Source organism: Aotus nancymaae, unplaced genomic scaffold, assembly GCF_030222135.1.
Source record: "Aotus nancymaae isolate 86718 unplaced genomic scaffold, 86718_ANA_hifiasm-v0.15.2.pri h1tg000016l, whole genome shotgun sequence".
NCBI lineage: Eukaryota > Metazoa > Chordata > Mammalia > Primates > Aotidae > Aotus > Aotus nancymaae.
In genome coordinates, this window is record NW_026988428.1 from 56,279,630 (window position 1) to 56,299,383 (window position 19,754).

The 19,754-nt window shown below is 38.1% G+C and overlaps 1 protein-coding gene across 4 annotated transcripts in view; it reads right to left on the reverse strand.

The window, feature by feature from the left end:
* The window catches only part of BCAT1 (branched chain amino acid transaminase 1), a 117,789-nt gene that overhangs the window by 40,480 nt on the left and 57,555 nt on the right, over positions 1–19,754 (reverse strand). For all 4 annotated transcript variants that reach the window (XM_021666854.2, XM_021666855.2, XM_064377355.1 and 1 more), the window contains exons 4-5: positions 18,944–19,054; positions 15,851–15,970 (exon numbers count right to left, since the gene is read on the reverse strand). In XM_021666854.2, the coding sequence (XP_021522529.2) occupies positions 15,851–15,970; positions 18,944–19,054 (231 nt within the window). The remainder of the gene's footprint in view (positions 1–15,850; positions 15,971–18,943; positions 19,055–19,754) is intronic.

Consider the following 19,754-nt stretch of genomic DNA (forward strand, 5'->3'; position numbering starts at 1 on the left):
TGAAATAAATTTCACCTGGTTCATTTCCTTCTCCTGATTTTGACAGGTAAACTTGCATTTTACTCCACTAGGTGGTAGTATACAGAGCACAGATAGAAAATGGAATAATTCTGTACGTTAAATTCGTATGACTAGAAAAGGTCTTGATAAACCTCTAAGTAATATTTTTATTCTTAGCAAGCAGGTAAATTATAGACTAGAATTTTTCAATGCTGAGAGAAAATGTGTTTATGTGTACTACCGCTTTATTTTGTGAAATTTAACCAAGGTCAATTCATGTTTTACAAGTACTCCAAATACTGGTGTTGATCACAGCCCAGTCACCTTCATCCTTAAATGATTACTTACACCAATTCATTGTCTTTTCATGAAAAGAACTCTGTGATTTCACTGAAAATGATCACAGTACTTTAAGACAGAATGAGTAAGATCTAACTCTAGCCAGAAAGAGAGGAAGAGAGCTTTGTGATTGGGTCTGTTAACGATGCTTAGGAGTCATTATTTGTCTCTATTCATAATTATCCCTTCTAGTCTGAAAAGCAATTTAAATTCTGTGCTGTTGTTAAGGAGTATTTTATTATGAATTGTTGTACAAAAAAGATATCTGCACTTATACGTTTATCACATCCCTGTCCACAATAGCAAAGACATGGAATCAACCCAAGTGCCCATCAATGGTGGATTGAATAAAGAAAATGTGATACATATACACCATGGACTACTATGCAGCCATAAAAAAGAATGAACTCATGTCATTTGTAGCAATACAGATGCAACTGCAGTCTATTATCCTACATGAATTAACACAGAAACAGAAAACCAAATATCACGTGTCCTCACTTATAAATGGGAGCTAAACATTGGGTGCATATGGACACAAAGATGGGAACAATAAACCCTGGGGATTCTAGTTTAGAAAAACTACCTATAGTGTACTATGTTCACTGCCTGGGCAATGAGATCCTTAGAAGCTAAAACCTCCATATCACAACATATACCCACGTAACAAACTTGCACATGTAACTCCTGAATCTAACATAAATTTTTTAAAAAATAGAAAGTCAATTAATTTACTTGTTTCACACAAAAGAGTATTTTATTATATAATATTAAACAACTATAAGCAAAATTCCACAATGGTAAGGTCAGGCATCTGATTAAATAAAGCAAAAGCCACATAAATAATGAGAACACACAGATGACAATAGCTGATGAATTGTGTAAGTCAGTTTCAATAACTCATATTTCCTTATTAACACTTTAGCACTCCGGCTTTTTACTCTACTAGCTTCCTGGAATATTCAAATACATACGGAATTGAAAAGGGCTTTAAAAAAAGCATGAAAAATGAGAAATATAAAATTTCAAATGCAGCATGTTTAACTTCTCAAGAGACCACATTGACTTCGAAGCTGCAATGCTGATGTGTTAAAAAATAAAAAGACTTTTTTTTACTTCATAGGTTACACCTCACAAATAAATGGCAAATACATATGTAAGGGTATTAAATACATGTATATTTTGCACAGAAGGACAAGACACTTGGGTATGATGGAAAATAAAAAGATATGTCACAGGGAAAATTATCACATCCCTCTGGGTCAGCCAGAAATTACTTTATTGAAAGGCAGGATTTCAGAGGTGATTTGAATGATGGCGGGAAAGAGTTCAGTGAGCTGAGAAAAGTACTATAGCCTATGTTTTGACCTAGAAGGCAGAGAAGCACAGCAGCATGTGCAGGCTAGAGAATAATTCTGCCTAGGCTAGGCAAAGAAGAGGCAGAAGAAATAAGGTAATTGGAAAAGACAGAAGAATATTTCTCCTAAAGCAACACAATATTTTATTTTATGACAGAGTCTTGCTCTGTCGCCAGGCTGGAGTGCAGTGGCACAATCTTAGCTCACTGCAACCTCCACCTCCCGGATTCAAGCGATTCTCCTGCCTCAGCCTTCTGAGTAGCTGGGACTATAGGCTCATGCCACCACGCCCAGCTGATTTTTGTATTTTCATTAGAGACAGGATTTCACCTTGTTGGCCAGGATGGTCTCAATCTATTCACCTTGTGATTTGCCCGCTCTGGCCTCCCAAAGTGCTGGGATTACAAGCATGAGCCACCGTGCCTGGTCCACAATTTTTTTTTAATTCAAAGAGTAGCCTGTTTTCTTTTTTAAAGAAAATACTGCCTGTTCTTTTGAAAGAAGTTTAAATTGTTAAAGGGGAAAATAGTAAAGAATCAGTATTTACTATTTGACTAAGGGATGCTGCAAGGGAGAGAACCCAGTGGTTCATAAAGGGCTTGAATGCTGTGAGGGTCAGAGAGGCAAGAGCACTGAATTCATACTGTGTTTATATAGGAAAAACTACTATAGCTGGCTTGCTGAAAGTTTAAAAAATAACCCTCAATAGTATATACATTGCTTTTTGGCTCCAAGATATTTCACTATCATTATCTCATATACAGAACAATTCAAAAAGTTATCATTCCTATATTAAGGTTGAGGAAACTGAGGCTTCGAACAAACTATTTGTCCAGGTTCCACGGTTATTAAGTTCTAGTTCTTCTCCTCTTAATCCAGAGTTATTTCATACTTTACCAAAGCTTGAAAAAAATATTAATAAAGTACCCAAGATCTCCTTACCTTAAGAGTTCAAGCTGGTGTCTAGCCTTCTTCCCCCTGGGCCTTCACCCATAGTGAGACACAGCAGGGATACCTCTTAGGGGCCTGCTGAGTGCCCTCTGCCCCCCAAGCATAAAAATAAAGGAAAAACTTGAGTTCCTTCAAGAGAAAAGTCCAGGCATCTGGCTAGCCTTGAGAAGTAAATGAGCAACTTGATAAGCAAAAAAAGATAACAGCAGCTTAAAACCATCACCAGGGAAGTCAGTCAGGAGATGTTTGGTTTCCTATACAAACTAAAGACAACATCTTAACAGATGTGCCAGAGTTGTTTTTCAGAACCTGGATCCCCATCTAATGGATCCTCCAGACTCCAGATATGAGGGAACTGAGGCAACTCTGAGCACACGGGCTATGGGGTACTCCTGCTCCTCAGGAGCAGTTAAAAAAAAAAAAAAAGGAACTGAGGACTGAATTATCACCATTCTTTGTTTTATGTTTTGTTTTGTTTTGTTTTGTTTTAGAGGGAGTCTCCAGTCTTGCTCTCTTGCCCAGGCTGGAGTGCAGTGGTGCAATCTTGGCTCACTCCAATCTCCACCTCCCAGGTTCAAGTGATTCTCCTGCCTGTGCCTCCTTTGGATTACAGGCGCCTGCCAACACACCCGGCTAGTTTTTGCATTTTCAGTAGAGATGAGGTTTCATCATGTTGGCCAGGTGGGTATCAAACTCCTGACCTCAAGTGATCCTTCCGCCTCAGCCTCCCAAAGTGCTGGGATTACAGGCATGAGCCACCATGCCTGGAACCATTCTTTGTTTTAAATTTCTTTCTGAGAGGCCTGGAGGAAGTCTGCCATAGGCCAGACCTAACATTCCTTTCTGTTGATCCCATCTTTCTTTTTTTTTTCTTTTTTTTGGAGACAGGATCTTGCGATTTTGCCCAGGCTGGTCTTGAAATCCTGGCCTCAATTTGCCCTCCTGCCTCAGCCTTTCAAAGTGCTGAGGTTACAGTCATGAGCACCATGCCTGGCCTGCTGATCACATCTTTAAACAAATCTCCCCTTCCTTAATCAATGTGCAAATCAGAAAATCTTTGATTTTACCTATAGCTTGTAAGCCCCCACTTCAAGATATTCTGCCTTTTTAGGCCAAACCAGTATATGGCTTCCATGTGCTGATTTATGCCTTTGCCTGTAACGTCTGCTTTGCCACCTTATATGTAAGCCATTGGGGAGTTTAGGTCTTAAGCATGAGCTCCTGATTCTGTTTGCTTGTTGCCCCATAAATAAACACCCTCCTTTCTCCCACTGTAAAATCCCAGTGTGGGTGAGAGACTTTACTGCATTGGGTGAAAGACCCCAGTTTTGTTTGGTAACAATAGCCTTCATCCTCTACACACCCCATGCTCAAGCCATACTGAACCCCTTCCATTGCTCCTCACTTTCACATTTCCATATGCTCTACTGCACTACTTCCTCTGCATGGAACACTCTCCTTCCAATGCCCTCCTATTATGGACTGAATTGTGTCCCTAAAATTCCTATGTTGAAATCCTAACACACGATGTGACTGTATTTGGACATAGGGCCTTTAAAGAGGTAATTAAACTTAAATGAAGTCATGAGGGTGAGGCCTTAATCCATAGGCCTGTTGTCCTTATAAGAAGAGGAAAAGAAACCAGAGATAGCTCCTTTGGCCACACAGAGGAAAGGCCCAGTGAGGACACAGGGAGAAGGTAGCCATCTACAACACAGGAGCAGAGGTCTTACCAGAAATCAGCTTTGCGGGCACCCTCATCTTGGACTTCTAGACTCTGGAACAGTGAGAAAATAAACACCTGTGGTTGAAGCTGCCTAGTCTGTAACATTCTATTATGGCAGCCCTAGCCACAGGATAGAATGCAGTCCTAAAACCCTACAAATCCGCTGTTCGAGCTGGCCCAGCAAACTGTTCAGTTACAAACTTTTCTGCAGGCCCCTGAAGCAAAAACTGGATGAAGTTTCTCTCTAGCCTTGTTTTACATCCTTGAAAGCTAGACCTTGTAACCATGTGGGTGTACTTTCTCCTGATCTCTGCCATCCAGAGGGTGTGAATCTTGAGGTTCCTGTCAGTCCGAAAAATTATCTTGAGCAGTTAAAGCCTTTGCAAGCTCAAAATTAGCTGCTCTAGGCTCCTTCTCAGAGGAGCAATGGAGACTGTGCAGTACTGCAGCTCAGTAGCTGAGGCTTTGCTATTTCACAGGGTGGCCTGGGTTTAATTTCTAGCTTTGGGAATGAGTCCTTTCTGGTTTGATATATATGTGACCTTTGCCATTTATTAATTCTCTTCCCCTCCATGAACAACTTCTGACTCCCTGTCTTGAATTTTCCTTTCTCTGAGCTGTGTTTGGAGGTTCTAGGTCTAGTAAAAAACACTTACCACCTCTTTGAAAATACCTCCCACACCTGTGGTTAAAGCATAACCTTAGTTAAGGCTTATTGGTTTCACCTGGGAGGTTACTTTTGGTAAAGTTCAAAAGCCAGAAATATTAGCTGTTTGTCCTGGCTAGAGTCTGGTAATGAGATATTTAATTAAAAGTCAGCTTAATTAAAAGTAGAGACATATATAAACAAATGCAAGTCCATGTTTTTTTGCAAAGCAACAACTAAGCCCGCTAACGAAACCCACAATAGGAAGAAACCTTTAAAAAGATAAAGCTGGCTGAGCACGGTGGCTCACACCTGTTATCCCAGCCCTTTGGGAGGCCGAGGTGGGTAGATCACCTGAGGTCAGGAGTTCGAGACCAGCCTGGCCAATATGGTGAAACCCCATCTATACTAAAACAAAAATTATCTGGGCATGGTAGCACATGCCTATAATCCCAGCTACTCGGGAGGCTGAGGCAGAAGAATCGCTTGAACATTTACTTGCATGTGTTTAATAGTCTATAATTTGTTTCACTTTGCTCCTGCTTTTGTGCTTTTCTGTGCAATTACTTTTCTTCTCAGTGCTAAATCATAAGTTTCTTAGACATTTAACATGGCACATGTGTCACCAATGACCATAGCCATTGGAAGTATCATCAGTATCAACAGCTAAGGCCACGTGTGGCAATGACAGCTTTGCTGGGAGACAGAGGTGGCAGTGAGCCGAGATCACACTACTGGACTCCAGTCTGGCCAACAGAGCAAGACTCCATCTGATGGTTGGGGTAGGGGGCACGGGGATAGAGCTGTGTTAACATTTGTTACAAAGTTACATGCAAAAATAAAAATACCTATCACTAGCCAAGCAATCCAACTGATGGCAGGAGAAATGGCAGATTCCCTCAGAAAACATATACCTCAAAGAAAAAAGAGGCTAGTATAACTAACTCATGAATTACTCAGGATGATCAGGAAAGTACTGTGTTGCAGTTTGAGTCTCCATCTTAGTGTATAAAATAATGGTACAACTTGTAATTTATGACATTCTATATTAAATTCAGTATGGTACATATGCACAACAGATACCCCACATCTAGAAAAATGGAAAAAAAATAGGGGTATATCCATATGTACCAAAATGGAGGGATCTCCAAGACAATTTTTAAGTGCAAAAAACAATACAAAATTGTTCATAGTATCACCACTATTTTTTCAAAAAGGAAAGTACAGATAGAGAGCCCAGAAATGTTCTTCATCTATGGAAACTTGACAGATCAACAGCTGGCACTGTAATCAGTGAGGAAAGGAGAGACCACTCAATAAATGGTGATGGGACAACTTGGTCTCCATGTAGGAAAAAAAGGAATTGAATTCATTACTTGATACAAAATTCACTTTCATATGGATTTCATTTAAATTAAAAGAAAGCAAAACTTTAAAAGAATGTTCTTAGAGTAAGAATTCCTTTAACCTGTATGACCTTGGACTAACAAACTTTAAAACACATAAATTACAAAACAAAGAAAACTTTACATTAAAATTAAGTACTCTATTCATCAAAAGGTATCAGAAAGTGACAACGCAAGACATAGACACAAAAGCTAGCCACAGACTGGGAAACTATTTGCAGTACATTTATCCAACATAGGATTTGTCACAGATTAGGAAGTTATTTGTGATACATATACCAGACAAAGGATTTATAACTAGAATATACAAAGATGAAAAAAATTAAAAAGACAAAAGACTTGCAAAGGCACTTCACAACAGGACTTCTGTAGCTAGTGAACATATGAAAAGGTCCTCAACATAATTTATCCTCAGGGAAATTAAACTAAACCACAAATAACAAAAGACTGTTCATCGGACGGAGGAAAATTAGTAAGACAGTATCAGTATTGGCAAGGAAATGAAGCAAATACCTATACCACTGATGGGAGAGTAAACCTGTATAAGCACTTTGGGAGTTTAGCAGTGAGACAGCCAGGTGGGAAGGGGTCCCCACAGAAACTCTGATTGGCCTGTGTACTGGGAGGAGTACATACTGGGATAGAGCCACACAAGTTCACACCCTTTGCAGCAGGGAGGAGCCTGGCTCTTCCTCTTCTTGGGTGGTACCGGGGATTCAATCTTTGAGGTGGGACGCACACTAGCAGGACCCTGGCTTTGTGCCGGGAGGGTCTCTGTTTCCCTTTTTTCCCAATAAATTCCATTATTCTCACCTTTCAAATTGTCTGCGAACCTAATTTTTTGTGGCCATGTGTGTGACAAGGACCCCGTCTTTAGCTGAACTAAGAACAAAGTCCTACAACAGCAGTATCTACTAAAGCTTAACATACATACACCCTGTGACCCAGCAATTCAACTCCTAGGTAAATACCAAAGAGAAGCAAGTACATATGTCTGCCAAAATGTCCATCTGTAGTAAAAGAGAATGCCACAACAGATGTAGGATGGAGGAACATAAAGGAGGAACTGTTACAAACCCCAACATGGTGGACTCTACTGGAGAGGGAAGGGAGGCAAAGGAGCAAGGTACACAAAGGGTTTCAATTGTACCTATCATGCTCTCATCTTAACCAAGTGCTGCATCCATAGATTTTCACTTTTGTTATTTTATTTGAATTGTGTGAGTATAGGTGTGTATTTGTTTTAAAATTTTTGAGTAGTGGCAAACAGGGCAAACAATCACTGCCAATTTTGTAAAAAGAGAGATAATGTACAAACACATGTAAGTTTGTGTGTATATGTGTGTGTGTGTGTGTGTGTGTATCAATATATATTTCTGAAAAGCTATAAGAAAAGCTGGCAATAGGAATTGCTTGGAAGGAGGTGGTAGAAACCTAGATTGGAATGAGAGTGTGAGAGTGAAAAGGAAACTTCCCATCTATTGTATACCTTTGGTTCTATTTGAATTTTTTACCAGATATTTTCTCTGCCAAAATGAAAATGGATAGTCCTAAACTTAGAAGCATGGTAATTGAACTTGAGACTTAACTGCCTGTGTGTATGTATGTATATGTGTATGTTATATGATACAGATACATGTTACAAAATATACAATATATAAAATCTGGTTAAATGCATCAAATATAGTTGAGAGCAAGAAAGCTGATAGCTCAGAAAAAAAAAATGTAAAGATGAAAGGAGACATAGTAGAATGAGATGGGAAAGAACATAGTTGCTCCCATCAGAGCTATGTTTCCACTCTCACTTCTTCACAGCAGTGACCACCATCAATATGCACTCATTTAGTGGGTTTATGTTACAGAAGTCTGACCCCCTGCCAGACACCGAGCTCTGTGAAAACAAGAAGATAGATTTTGCTCCGCACAGTATCCCTGGACCTAGCGCAGGTACTGACACATAAGAGATGTTGCAGGATGGAGATGAGGAGCATACAGGCTCTTATTTCACCTCTTTGGACCTCACTTCCACAGCCCTAAAATACTGCAGCAGCACCTGCTCACAAGATTGTTATCAGGCTGGGTGCAGTGGCTCATGCCTATAATCCCAGCACTTTGGGAGGCCAAGGCGGGTGGATCACCTGAGGTCAGGAGTTCAAGACCAGCTTGGCCAACATGGTGAAACCCCATCTCTACTAAAAATACAAAAATTAGTTGGGTGTGGTGTCACACGCCCGTAGTCCCAGCTACTGGGGAGGCTGAGGCAGGAGAATCACTTGAACCCAGGAGGAGGAGATTGCAGTGAGCCGAGATCATGCAACTACACTCCAGCCTGGGCAACAGAGCCACTCTCTGTCTCACCAAAAAAAAAAAAAAAAGATTGTTATCAGCCTGGCATGTGGGGTCACTTTTGATGCCATAGGACAGTGATGAGAACGGACCGAATGCCAGTTTCACCAAGGAGAACCAGGCCATCCATGAAAAGCAGCAGTACCTTTTTGAGGTGGAAGTGTAAGATGGGACTGGGTTTTTTGCTGGGAAATAATCACTTTCAATAATTCCCTTGGGTTGTATGGTTTTCCAGCTGTTCACTGGAGCATTGTGTGAGGTAGCAGGGAATTGGGATCCCAGTTAGGGAACTGGGATACAACGTGGAAGATGCCCCACATCATGAACGATGCAGCAGTTAGCAATGATGGACTCAATGTACGCATAGTAACCTGGATAGAAACGGAGCACACAGTGCTGGGCAAAAGAGAAGAAACACAATGAAATCTGTAGGACAAAATCATTTATATAAATTAAAATTACGTATACAAAGTGATGAGATTTTTAAAAACACATATAAGCCAAAAGACTAATTTGATACATGAGAATGATTTCTAGTGGAAAGAGAGGAAATGAGAGTGATGAATGAAGATAGAAGGGAATAAAACAAAGACAGGAACCTTATATGCCCCATGATGGTAAGTACCATGAATAAGGAGCATAATTGATAACTTGGTGTACCAAAACTCCAAAGAGTAAAAAAAGTCCCTTGTGACAAGTTGAAAAGAGTAAGAACAGCCTCAAGAGGGTACTCATTGGTAAGAGGGGCCAGATAATAATAAATTGATTATAGCAGGCAAAAATCAAGGCAAATAGACTGTATCTCTAAAAACAGACTCAGTGTCTTAAGACACTAAAAAGGGAGCTGTTAATATAAGATACATTAAGAGTTATGCAAACAAAACTGAATTATCTTTATATACAAGATTATTACATATATGTATATGTATTTCAAATAAGACTATGGAAAAAACACAGTAAATGTATGGATAGTCATGGGAAAGATATAGCAAGAAATAAAAAATAAAAATAAATGTATGGACAGTACCCAACTTACTGATTTATAAATAGCTGCTGTGCTAACTAGTCTTTAACTCTTTCAGATTCCTCTGTTCATAGAAACTAATAGTAAAAGAAAAAGATGATTAGATGTATAAGCACAAATAGAGGCAGTGAATAAAGAAAATATTTTTCATGGGAATTGATATCATTACATGCTGAATTGTGTGTGCAATCTTAAGATTTAGCAAGGTAATACAAAGGAAAAGAAAGGCATGTTTATGAAATGTACATGTCCTTACGCTCCCTGTGGAGTGAACCAGAAATAAAGGAGTGAACCATTTGAGACTGACAAATCTCATCTCCAGCCTTTCTTCTGCCCACTCACAAAATGGCAGCAGGATTTTAAAATGGGAGTTCTAATGAACATTTCATAATGAAAGATTTTCCAGGAAGTTGTAAATGGGGAAACTGCTTACGTGAGACGATTAAAATGTTGTTCTGTAGTATTAAAATTGTATTGTGTACATCCAAGGCTGGCATTAACTAAAGGCAGACAGCTTCTCTCTAATTGAGCTCAACTCCAGAAATGTACTTATGGTCAATCTTAGTGTAGGAGTATTATTTTACTGAATATGAGGAATTAACTTCTGCATTAGCCAAAGTCAGCTTGTCTTTGAGTACACTTAAAAAAGTCAAATCTGCAGGTAGCTTGCAAATCTGTGGTGGACAGCCTGGGATCTGGTCACAGGTGCTGGGTGGGCTAACTCCTGACAGGGCTATCTCTAGTATCAGATTTGACCCTTTTCAAAGACATTTATTCTCAGCTCTGATATAATTTAGTATTGTCTCACTCTACCACCTCCCAAATGGAGAGAGTGGGATGAACTGGGACTGAGATATGCCTAAAAAGTGGAAGGCTAAGAGCAACGATCAAATGGAATTTCAGAACTTGTGGTTGTGAATATTTCTACTATTGACTATGGTCAAGGCACCTCTGCACTTGCCAGAATCCAAAGGAAATAAAGGTCTGGGTCTGTGTGTCCACATGTGTTCATATCACTGTACCTGCATGGAGTTACTAAATAGGGTGAGGTTAAAATCAGCAAAATTTGGCTTCTTTGGATGTAGTGTTGTTAGGTATCCAATATTGAACATGACAGTCAGATAATTTTAATTTCTTGTCTAGTAAAGTAAAAATTTAGAAATCGTTCATGTAAATGTTCTTTATTTAAATATTATGATATCAGATTTTCTCTTAATTCCCAATTGATACATAATCAGCAGTAGTTTAGAGCACTCCAGCTTGTAGTTTCTCTTAGGTTTTTAACAACCCATAAATAAATACTTTAGGAGATACTGATTAAAATACTACTATAATCCCTTTTTTAAAATATGAGAAATCTTTCGGTAATGTTAATGATTTTATTCTCTAAACTTTTTTTTACAATAAATTTATATAAAATAACATCCAATAAAGTACATGGATTTAAATATTTGTGTACCACATTGATGTTATACATTCATGTCAATTACTATCCTGTATTATGTATTTATGTATTACAGAATATCCCTTATCCAAAAAGCTTCAATCCAAAAAGCTTGAACTATCCCTTATCCAAAAAGCTTCTGACCAAAATTGTTTTTGATTTAGGACTTTTTTTTTTTTTGGATTAATCTGCATTACACTTGCCAATTCAGCATCCCTAATCTGAAAATAGGAAATCTGAAATGCTCCAATGAGCATTTTCATTGAGCATTATGTCAGTGCTCAAAAAGTTTCAGATTTTGAAGTATTTTGAATTTCGGGTTGTTTTTTCTTCAAATTTCCACGCACTGGTAGCCTGGTATTTTTAATTGGTAGTCCCTACTCACTGGTTATATATGAACAGTTAATTAAACATGTTCCAATAATATACATGTCTGTTTATTATCGTTGTAAATCTATAAGGATTTTCGTAATGGACTTAATTATTTATCATGAAGAACTGCACAAAAACATTGGTATAACAAGTATGTATCTATGAATATTATTAAAAATGAAGGATCAGTTAATTATAAAACATGTAAAGAGGCAGAGCTTGGCAAACATAATGAAATTCTTTAAGTCAGTAGCAGAGCTGCTCCCCAATTATATGGCAGCTACTGAATCTTATTTAGTGTGAAAGGCAATAATTGATATCAGACTGTCGTACCATGGCCTAGGAAGTGAACTCAACACTGCCATTAGGATGAAGTTTAGCTTTCAGCGATATAAATATTTCCACTTTGGTGCCATTGAAAGTTCAGCTTTCAATGATTTAAAGCGCTAAAATTACTGGCAGACATATATTTGATTCCTTAACAAGGTTTGGGATGGTGATTCTTTTAAAAGTGGTTATGAAATCTCTGAAGAGTTCATTAAATGCATAGTCTCTGATCCTGGCTCTACAAATTTAAATTTGAGTCTGGGCTGGGGCTCAATACAAATGTGTCCATTGTAGAATCCTCAATGTTCTATACACACAGTGACTACCATACCAGGGAATAGAGATCGGCTACAAGTGATCAAGTAGGTGTTTATAAAACTTAATACATTACCCTAACATAGATTTATTCACATAAGACCCAGTTAATCTAACCATGAAAAGGACATGAAAAGAAAACATAAAAGTCAGCCAAAAGCAAGACAGGACCAAAAAAATTTTTTAAAAATCACATAACTGACAGAGTTGAGCTTGCAGTTATTCTATGAAGACAATGACAGGACAGACCCATCATAAAAACAAGTAACATAAAAAGACAAGCAAAAGCTAATCATCTCTGATGAAAGAGTCCCAGTGAACCTGAAGCTATTGGCACCTGTCTTCCAGCCAGTACTTCACATATCAAACGTCACCACCATTAAAATCTAACGCATGATTATTACCAACATGAATTGTGTAATATCTGTGGGGGGCAGAAATATTTAAATGCATGTACTTTATTGGATGTTATTTGTATCATGATCCTTTCTGAATCACAAGTGATGGCTTCTTCTGCCTACACTGTTAATTAGAAAATGATAGTTGATATAAATGTACCAACCTAATAGAAATAATGTTGACTCCCCAAATGGTATTCATTATTTTCTTCAATTCTTATCTTACAACTTAGGAAGCAGATTTTTAAAAATTATTGATTTTGAGGTCTAAAGTATGATCAAGTATATAAGTTAATAGAGTGTATAGTGAAAAAGAAACTTGGCAGGGCTTTTGTGCTAAGATTCTTGAATGTGGGCAGGCATCAGAATTACTCTCCAGATCTACTCAGTCTCTGGGTATTGGATTCCACATGCATATTTTAAATAACACCTCGGAAATTCCAATACAAAAAGTTAACAACTCTCTAATAGTGAGAATGATCATGACTACAAGATGGACCTGATTTAAGATCTTGCCTAACTCTAGATTATAGGATTCTGGCAATCTAAAGAATTTACTAAATCATGGAATTAGATACATAGATGTTCCTTGACTTATGATGGGATTCCACCTCAATAAACTCATCATAAGTTGAAAATATCCTTAAGGTGAAAATGCATTTAATACACCTAACCTACCAAACATCTATCATAGTTCTGCCTATCCTATCTTAAATGTGCTCAGAACAGTTGCATTAACCTATGGTTGGGCAGAATCATCTAAAACTGTATTATTTTATAATAAAGTATCGAATATCTCATCTAATTTATTGAATACTAAGAGTAAAACAAAACAGGATGGTATGTGTACTCAAAGGACAGTTTCTACTGAATTCATATTGCTTTCATACCATCACACAGTCAAAAAATCCTAAGTAGGACCATTGTAAGTTGGGGCCCAGCTGTATTAGAAAACTAGATCAAGAGGAAGAGGAGAGAGATGTTAAGAAAAGAAAAAAAGAAAACTAGATCAATCTTTCATGAACATTAACACAAAAATTCTTAAAATATTAGCAAACTGAATACAGCAAGATAAAAAATGGATTATTCACAATGATCAAGTAGGATTTAGCTTAGGAAAGTAAGGTTGATTTAATATCCAAAAATAAATTGATATAATTCATTCATTAATAATGTAATAAAGTACAAAGCCACATAATGTGTCAAGAGATTGAAAAAAGTTGACAAAATCCAACATCCATTCATGACAAAAACTCTCAACAAACTAGAAATAGGAGTATCAGATCTTAGCCTGAAAAAGTATCTCAGAATAACTGGAAGATAGTGCTTTGAGATCAGTAACAATGTTTCAACTAACTTTTAAAAGTACTTCTTCCTATGATAAAGTTACAAAAAATTAAAGGAAAATCAAACACTGCATGTTCTCACTTATAAGTGGAAGCTAAACAATGAGAGCACATGGACACATGTGGGGAACAGCACACACTAGGGCCTGTTGGGAGGGGTGGGCGGATGGTAAGCATCAGGAAGAATAGCTAATGGATGCTCGGCTTAATACCTAGGTGATGGGTTGCTCTGTGCAGCAAACCACCCTGGCAGACATTTACCTATATAACAAACCTGCACATGTACCCTGGAACTTAAAAGTTGGAAAAAAAAAATTCAATTATCTTAAAATGTCAAAAAACTTATGGAAGTAGGTGACTTTTTAAAATTGTCCCAATTCTTTAAAACTTGTCAGAGAGACTGAAATTCATTATCTACATCCTTAAAAGGTTTTCTAAAGGCATCAAGTATACCAAAGAAAACACTTTCGTATTTATTCCAGAGCCCTATATATCTCCCTGCTTTTCCCATTCATACAGCCTAGTAGAGAACCTGGTAACCTCACAACACTTAGTAGAGAACAGAATGGCTAAACTATAGCAAAAGCACCCTCACTCTCTTATTCCAGATATCTTCGTATGTTCCCACTCTCTTTACCTGCCAGCTACATTCCATCTCCTTCTGTCAATTACCCTTCAATATCACCCACTCTCAAAGGTCACAGCTGCCTACCAGATACCGGAGACAAGTGACAGGGTCTTCATATAAAATACTTGTCCACTCAAAGGGCCTTGGCCCCTCCAGGCATACCTAATACATGCTTTTGTTCACAAGGGAACCCAACGAAGAGACTGTGACGCACCAGGAAATCATAAGGTCATGTTATTTAAACCTACCATCCCAGCTCTTCAATTTCCTTCCCTAACTCCCACTGTGAACTTTATTTTCACGATTTTTCTATGTGGGAAGAGGACCCTCCATTCCCACTTCATACCAAGTAATCCCAAGACTTCAGAAAAATGAAAAGTAGCAACTCTCCCTCCCCCAAATTTTAAAACCATTTCTACCCAAGAGATGCTGCCACAATGTGAGACGCTGCACTTGTAAACTGAGAAAATAATGACTAGTCTTAAGCAGGCAAGGCAAGCAGCACTGCGTTTACTCATTTATGTGCTGTCTATGGCTGCTTTAATACTAAAATGGCAGAATTTAAGAATCCTTTCCAGTCAGGTGACATGGCTCACCCCTGTAATTCCAGCACTTTTGAAGGGTGAAGTGGGAAGATTGCTAGAGGCCAGGAGTTTGAGACCAGTCTGGACAACAGAGTGAGACTTCATCTCTACAAAAAATTTAAAAATTAGCTAAGCATGGTGGCACATGCCTGTAGTCCTAGCTACTCGGGAAGCTGAGGCAGGAGGATCATTTGAGTCCAGGAGGTCAAGGCTGCAGTCAGCTGTGATCACATCACTGCACCCCAGCCTAAGCAACAGAGCGAGACCTTGTCTCAAAAAAAAAAAAAAAAAAAAAAATCATTTCCTACCTAAGATCACAGAGATATTTTGTATTTCTTAATAAATGTTGTAGTATTTTGTCACATTTAAGTACATAATCCAATTATAATTGATTTCGGGGTATGGTAAGAGGTAGGTATCTAATGTCTTAATAGAGACTATATGGTCACAAAGCCAAAAAATATTTACTGTCTGTCTCTTTACAGAAAATGTTTGCTACACCTAATCGTGACAATGAGAAGGAAAAAGTCATTAATGATACAACTGTAGGGCTACTGCAAACTATATGCTATAAGTTTCAAACAACAATAAACAATAACTTGCCCACCAAACTACCCCAAAATAAGGAATCGGTTTGCACCTCAGTTCCGATGAATGTAGGACGAATATACAGACTAGCAGATGTTGAATAAGGGACCCATTCTTGATCCAGTTTCACAAGCTGTTGAATACACTCTAAGAGCTCTTCTTTGTCAAACACCTGAAAGAAGGAAAAACATAATAAATGACAGAATTTTTTCCCAATTTGACAATAATAAGTGATCCTCACTGAAGCATTTAGACTTTTAACTTTTTTTGTTAAAAAAGTAGTAATAATCCCAACATCAAGAAATAAGAAATGTTTGAGGTGATGGTTATCCTAATTATCCTAATTTTTATATATTTCTTTCTTATTTATCCTAATCATTACACATTCTATGCATGCATTAAAACATCACATGTACTTCATAAATATGGACAATTTATGGTACCAATTAAAAAACCTTTTTAAGTAAAAAAAAAAAACAACTTTTTTCTGCGATTTTCCCTCCAAAAACTGTGACAGAATAAAGAGTTATCCATATGAGATAAGAAATTAGATCCCTACCTCATACCATACCCCAAATCAATTCTAATTGGATGATATACTTAAATGTGACAAAATACTAAGACTTTTATTAAAAAGTACAAAATATCTCTGTGACCTAAAGGTAGGAAAGGATTCTTAAGTAGGAGATGTAAAAGACAAATCATAAAGGAAAAAAATGGATAAAATGGGACTCTTTGAAACTTAAAGACTTCTGTTCTTCAGAAGATAGGAAAGCAACAAACTGAGTGAAGTTATTGGTAGCATGATCAATAAAGGATTTTAACTGGTATATATATTTGGATATCCCCAAAGTCAGTGAAGAGATAGATAACCCAATAGGAAAATGGGCAAAAGCAAAGAGCACTGTATTTCTGAAGGAAAAAAAAATTGCATCTACTAGATGTTTGATACTTTGTAAAATAATTTAAATAGTCTCTCCTCACTTGCAAGGCAAAGAAACATACTTTCAGAGATGTGATGGATCACCTAAGGTAGAAATGAGTAATAAGCATCTGAGTAAAGCTCATGATGTAGGAATTTGTCTATTTAAATATTAACCTGTAGGGCCGGGCGTGGTGGCTCACGCCTATAATCACTTTAGGAGGCTGAGGAGGGCAGATCATGAGGTCAGGAGATCGAGACCATCCTGGCTAACACAGTGAAACCCCGTCTCTACTAAAAAATACAAAAAATTAGCCAGACGTGGTAGCAGGCGCCTGTAGTCCCAGCTATTCTGGAGGCTGAAGCAGGAGAAGCGCTTGAACCTGGGAGGTGGAGGTTGTAGTGAGCCGAGATTGTGCCACTGCTCTTAAGCCTGGGTGACAGCAAGATTCCATCTCAAAATTAAAAAAAAAAAATTTACCTGTAGCAGCAATCATAGTGTAGTGTTGTAGAAATTTGGACTACCAATCATATAGGTGAACTTTGTATTATCTGCCTTGGCCCCTGGTATTGCTGTCTAGAGACAGAATTCAGTGAGAAGAGAACTTGACCAGGAATCAAAAAACCTGGCTCTAATTTCTTGCCCTGTCCTTTTGCTCTGTGTGACTTCAGACAAGTCATTTAATTTCTCTGGACTCAAGTTTTCTTCTCTGTACAAAGCCACTAATAAACTGTACAACAAATAACCTTCTTAGCAATGCCTTACTGCTGTGACTACACAGGTAAGGAATGTGAAACCACGTAACACAGTTGGTAGCAAAATTGACGTCTAACAAATATTACTCCCCTTTTCTTCTGGCCCCAGTTTAAAGATTTTTCCCAGTGATCTGGCTGTAATGGGTAGAAGAGCGAACTATGACCTAGTCCAAAGAATTTAACTTAATTTCCCCTCTGCTTCTATATTACAGCCTCCAAAGGAGGTGGGTGAAATGTGGGTTACAAAAATAGGCAAAGGAATGAAAAGCACTTGAATTTAGCTGTCCTCAGGCTTCCTGAATGCACAGCTTGGGCTAAATCCCCTGAAGCTGGGCATGGTGGCTCACGTCTGTAATCTCAGCACTTCGGGAGGTTGAGGCAGGCAGAACACTTGAGTCCAGGATTGGAGACCAACCTGGCCAACATGGTAAAATCATGTCTCTACCAAAAATTAAAAAAAAGAAAAAAATTAGCTGGGTGTGGTGGTGTGCACGTGTAATCCCAGCTACTTAGGAAGCTGAGGCACAAGAATCACTTGAACCCGGGAGGTTGTAGTGAACTGAGATTGCACCACTGCATTACAGCCTGGGTGACAGAGAAAGATTCTGTCTCAAAAAAAAAAAAAAAAAAAACTAACTCATCTTACAATGATTTCTGCTCTGTAACAAATGTTGTGACAGCCATGATTCAATAGCCATGAGAAACCATTTTGATATCTTTTTATCTCAAAACATTACTTAAGATAAAATATCAAAATAATTAAGTTACTGTATCATGCTAGCATCTAAAGCAATTATGAAAAATATCCCCAAAATACCTGTGCTGCACACCATACTTTCCATTTTCTATATTAATTTCATGTGGTCTTGAACTTTTAGTTTGAGATACATTTTTCTTCCTTATTTTTTCATCTCATGCATATGAATCCCCTACAAACACTGATGAAAAAAAATTGTGGAATTGTCAAATGATACTATTTTCTTGGGTTTTGGGTTTTTTTGTTTTTTGTTTTTGTTTTTGACAGAGTCTTGCTTTGTCGCCCAGGCTAGAGTACAGTGATGTGATGATCTCGGCTTACTGCAGCCTGCGCCTCCCAGGTTCAAGCAATTCTCATGCCTTAGCCACTCAAGTAGCTGAAGCCACATGTGTGTGCCACCAAACCCATCTAATTTTTGTATTTTTTGCAGAGATGGGGTTTTACCATGTTGGCCAGGCTGGTCTCAAATTCCTGGCTTCAAGTGATCTGCCCACCTCAGCCTCCCAAAGTGCTGGTATTACAGAGTGAACCATTGCACCCTGCCATTTTCTTGTATTTTTACCTAGCTGAAGTAGATCAGAAATAACGTTAATGTTCATATGGTTTATACTGAATATTTATCTAACTATTCAGAAACGATTTATTTGGTGGTCAACACCGTGACCTATTACATTAAAAGAAAAACAAAACAAACTCCTACATGTACATACCGGCAGGGTTGCCCTCACAGCAGATCGACACATTCTATCCATGTTGAGGTTTGGCCGAAACAGTCGAATTTTATTATCTACTCCTCGAAATGCCTTCAATCCTTCAAATAACTGGAGATAAAAAAGAAAAAATCTTAGATGGTAACTAAAAGAAAACAACCCCTGTGTTCAAGAGACTGACTTTCCTATGGCCGCTCATCTTATTCATCTCGTAAAGTTGTTGATATTGACCTTAACTTGAGATCGGTTAAATCCAGGAAAGCTAACAGTTGACAAGACTAGTAAAAACAATGTGGGGGTGGCGAGGGGAGTTATTTTATCATCAGAATTTGGTAGGAATTCCAAATTCTCCATGGCTTAGCAGGAGTCACACTACTGAATAACACATTTAGGTGTTATTTAAGGGAGCAGGAAGAAAACACCTAAAATCACACAACACAGGTTAATTCCCTAGGCAATGGAGATTGAAACCAAAGGCCTTGTGGCCCCCTGGTCCCCAAAGAGTACCCCCATATTCTTTCGTTTAATCTGGTTCATTTGAACACTGTATATTAGATAATCCAGATGTGACCAGAGCTGGTTCAGCCCCTATATCACAGAAACCAGGCAGCTCAAGACCATTCTATGTTAGGCCATGTCACCTTCCTCAAACAAAGTGCTGTCCTGAACAAACCACTGAGCAGGGATTTGAATAGACTTCAGTAGATACCTACTGATAAATACAAGGAAAAGAGAAAAATTAATAATTTTAGTGGGAAAATTTAACACAGGTTTTCTAAGTAATTTATAGAACAAACAGGCTAAAGCTTAG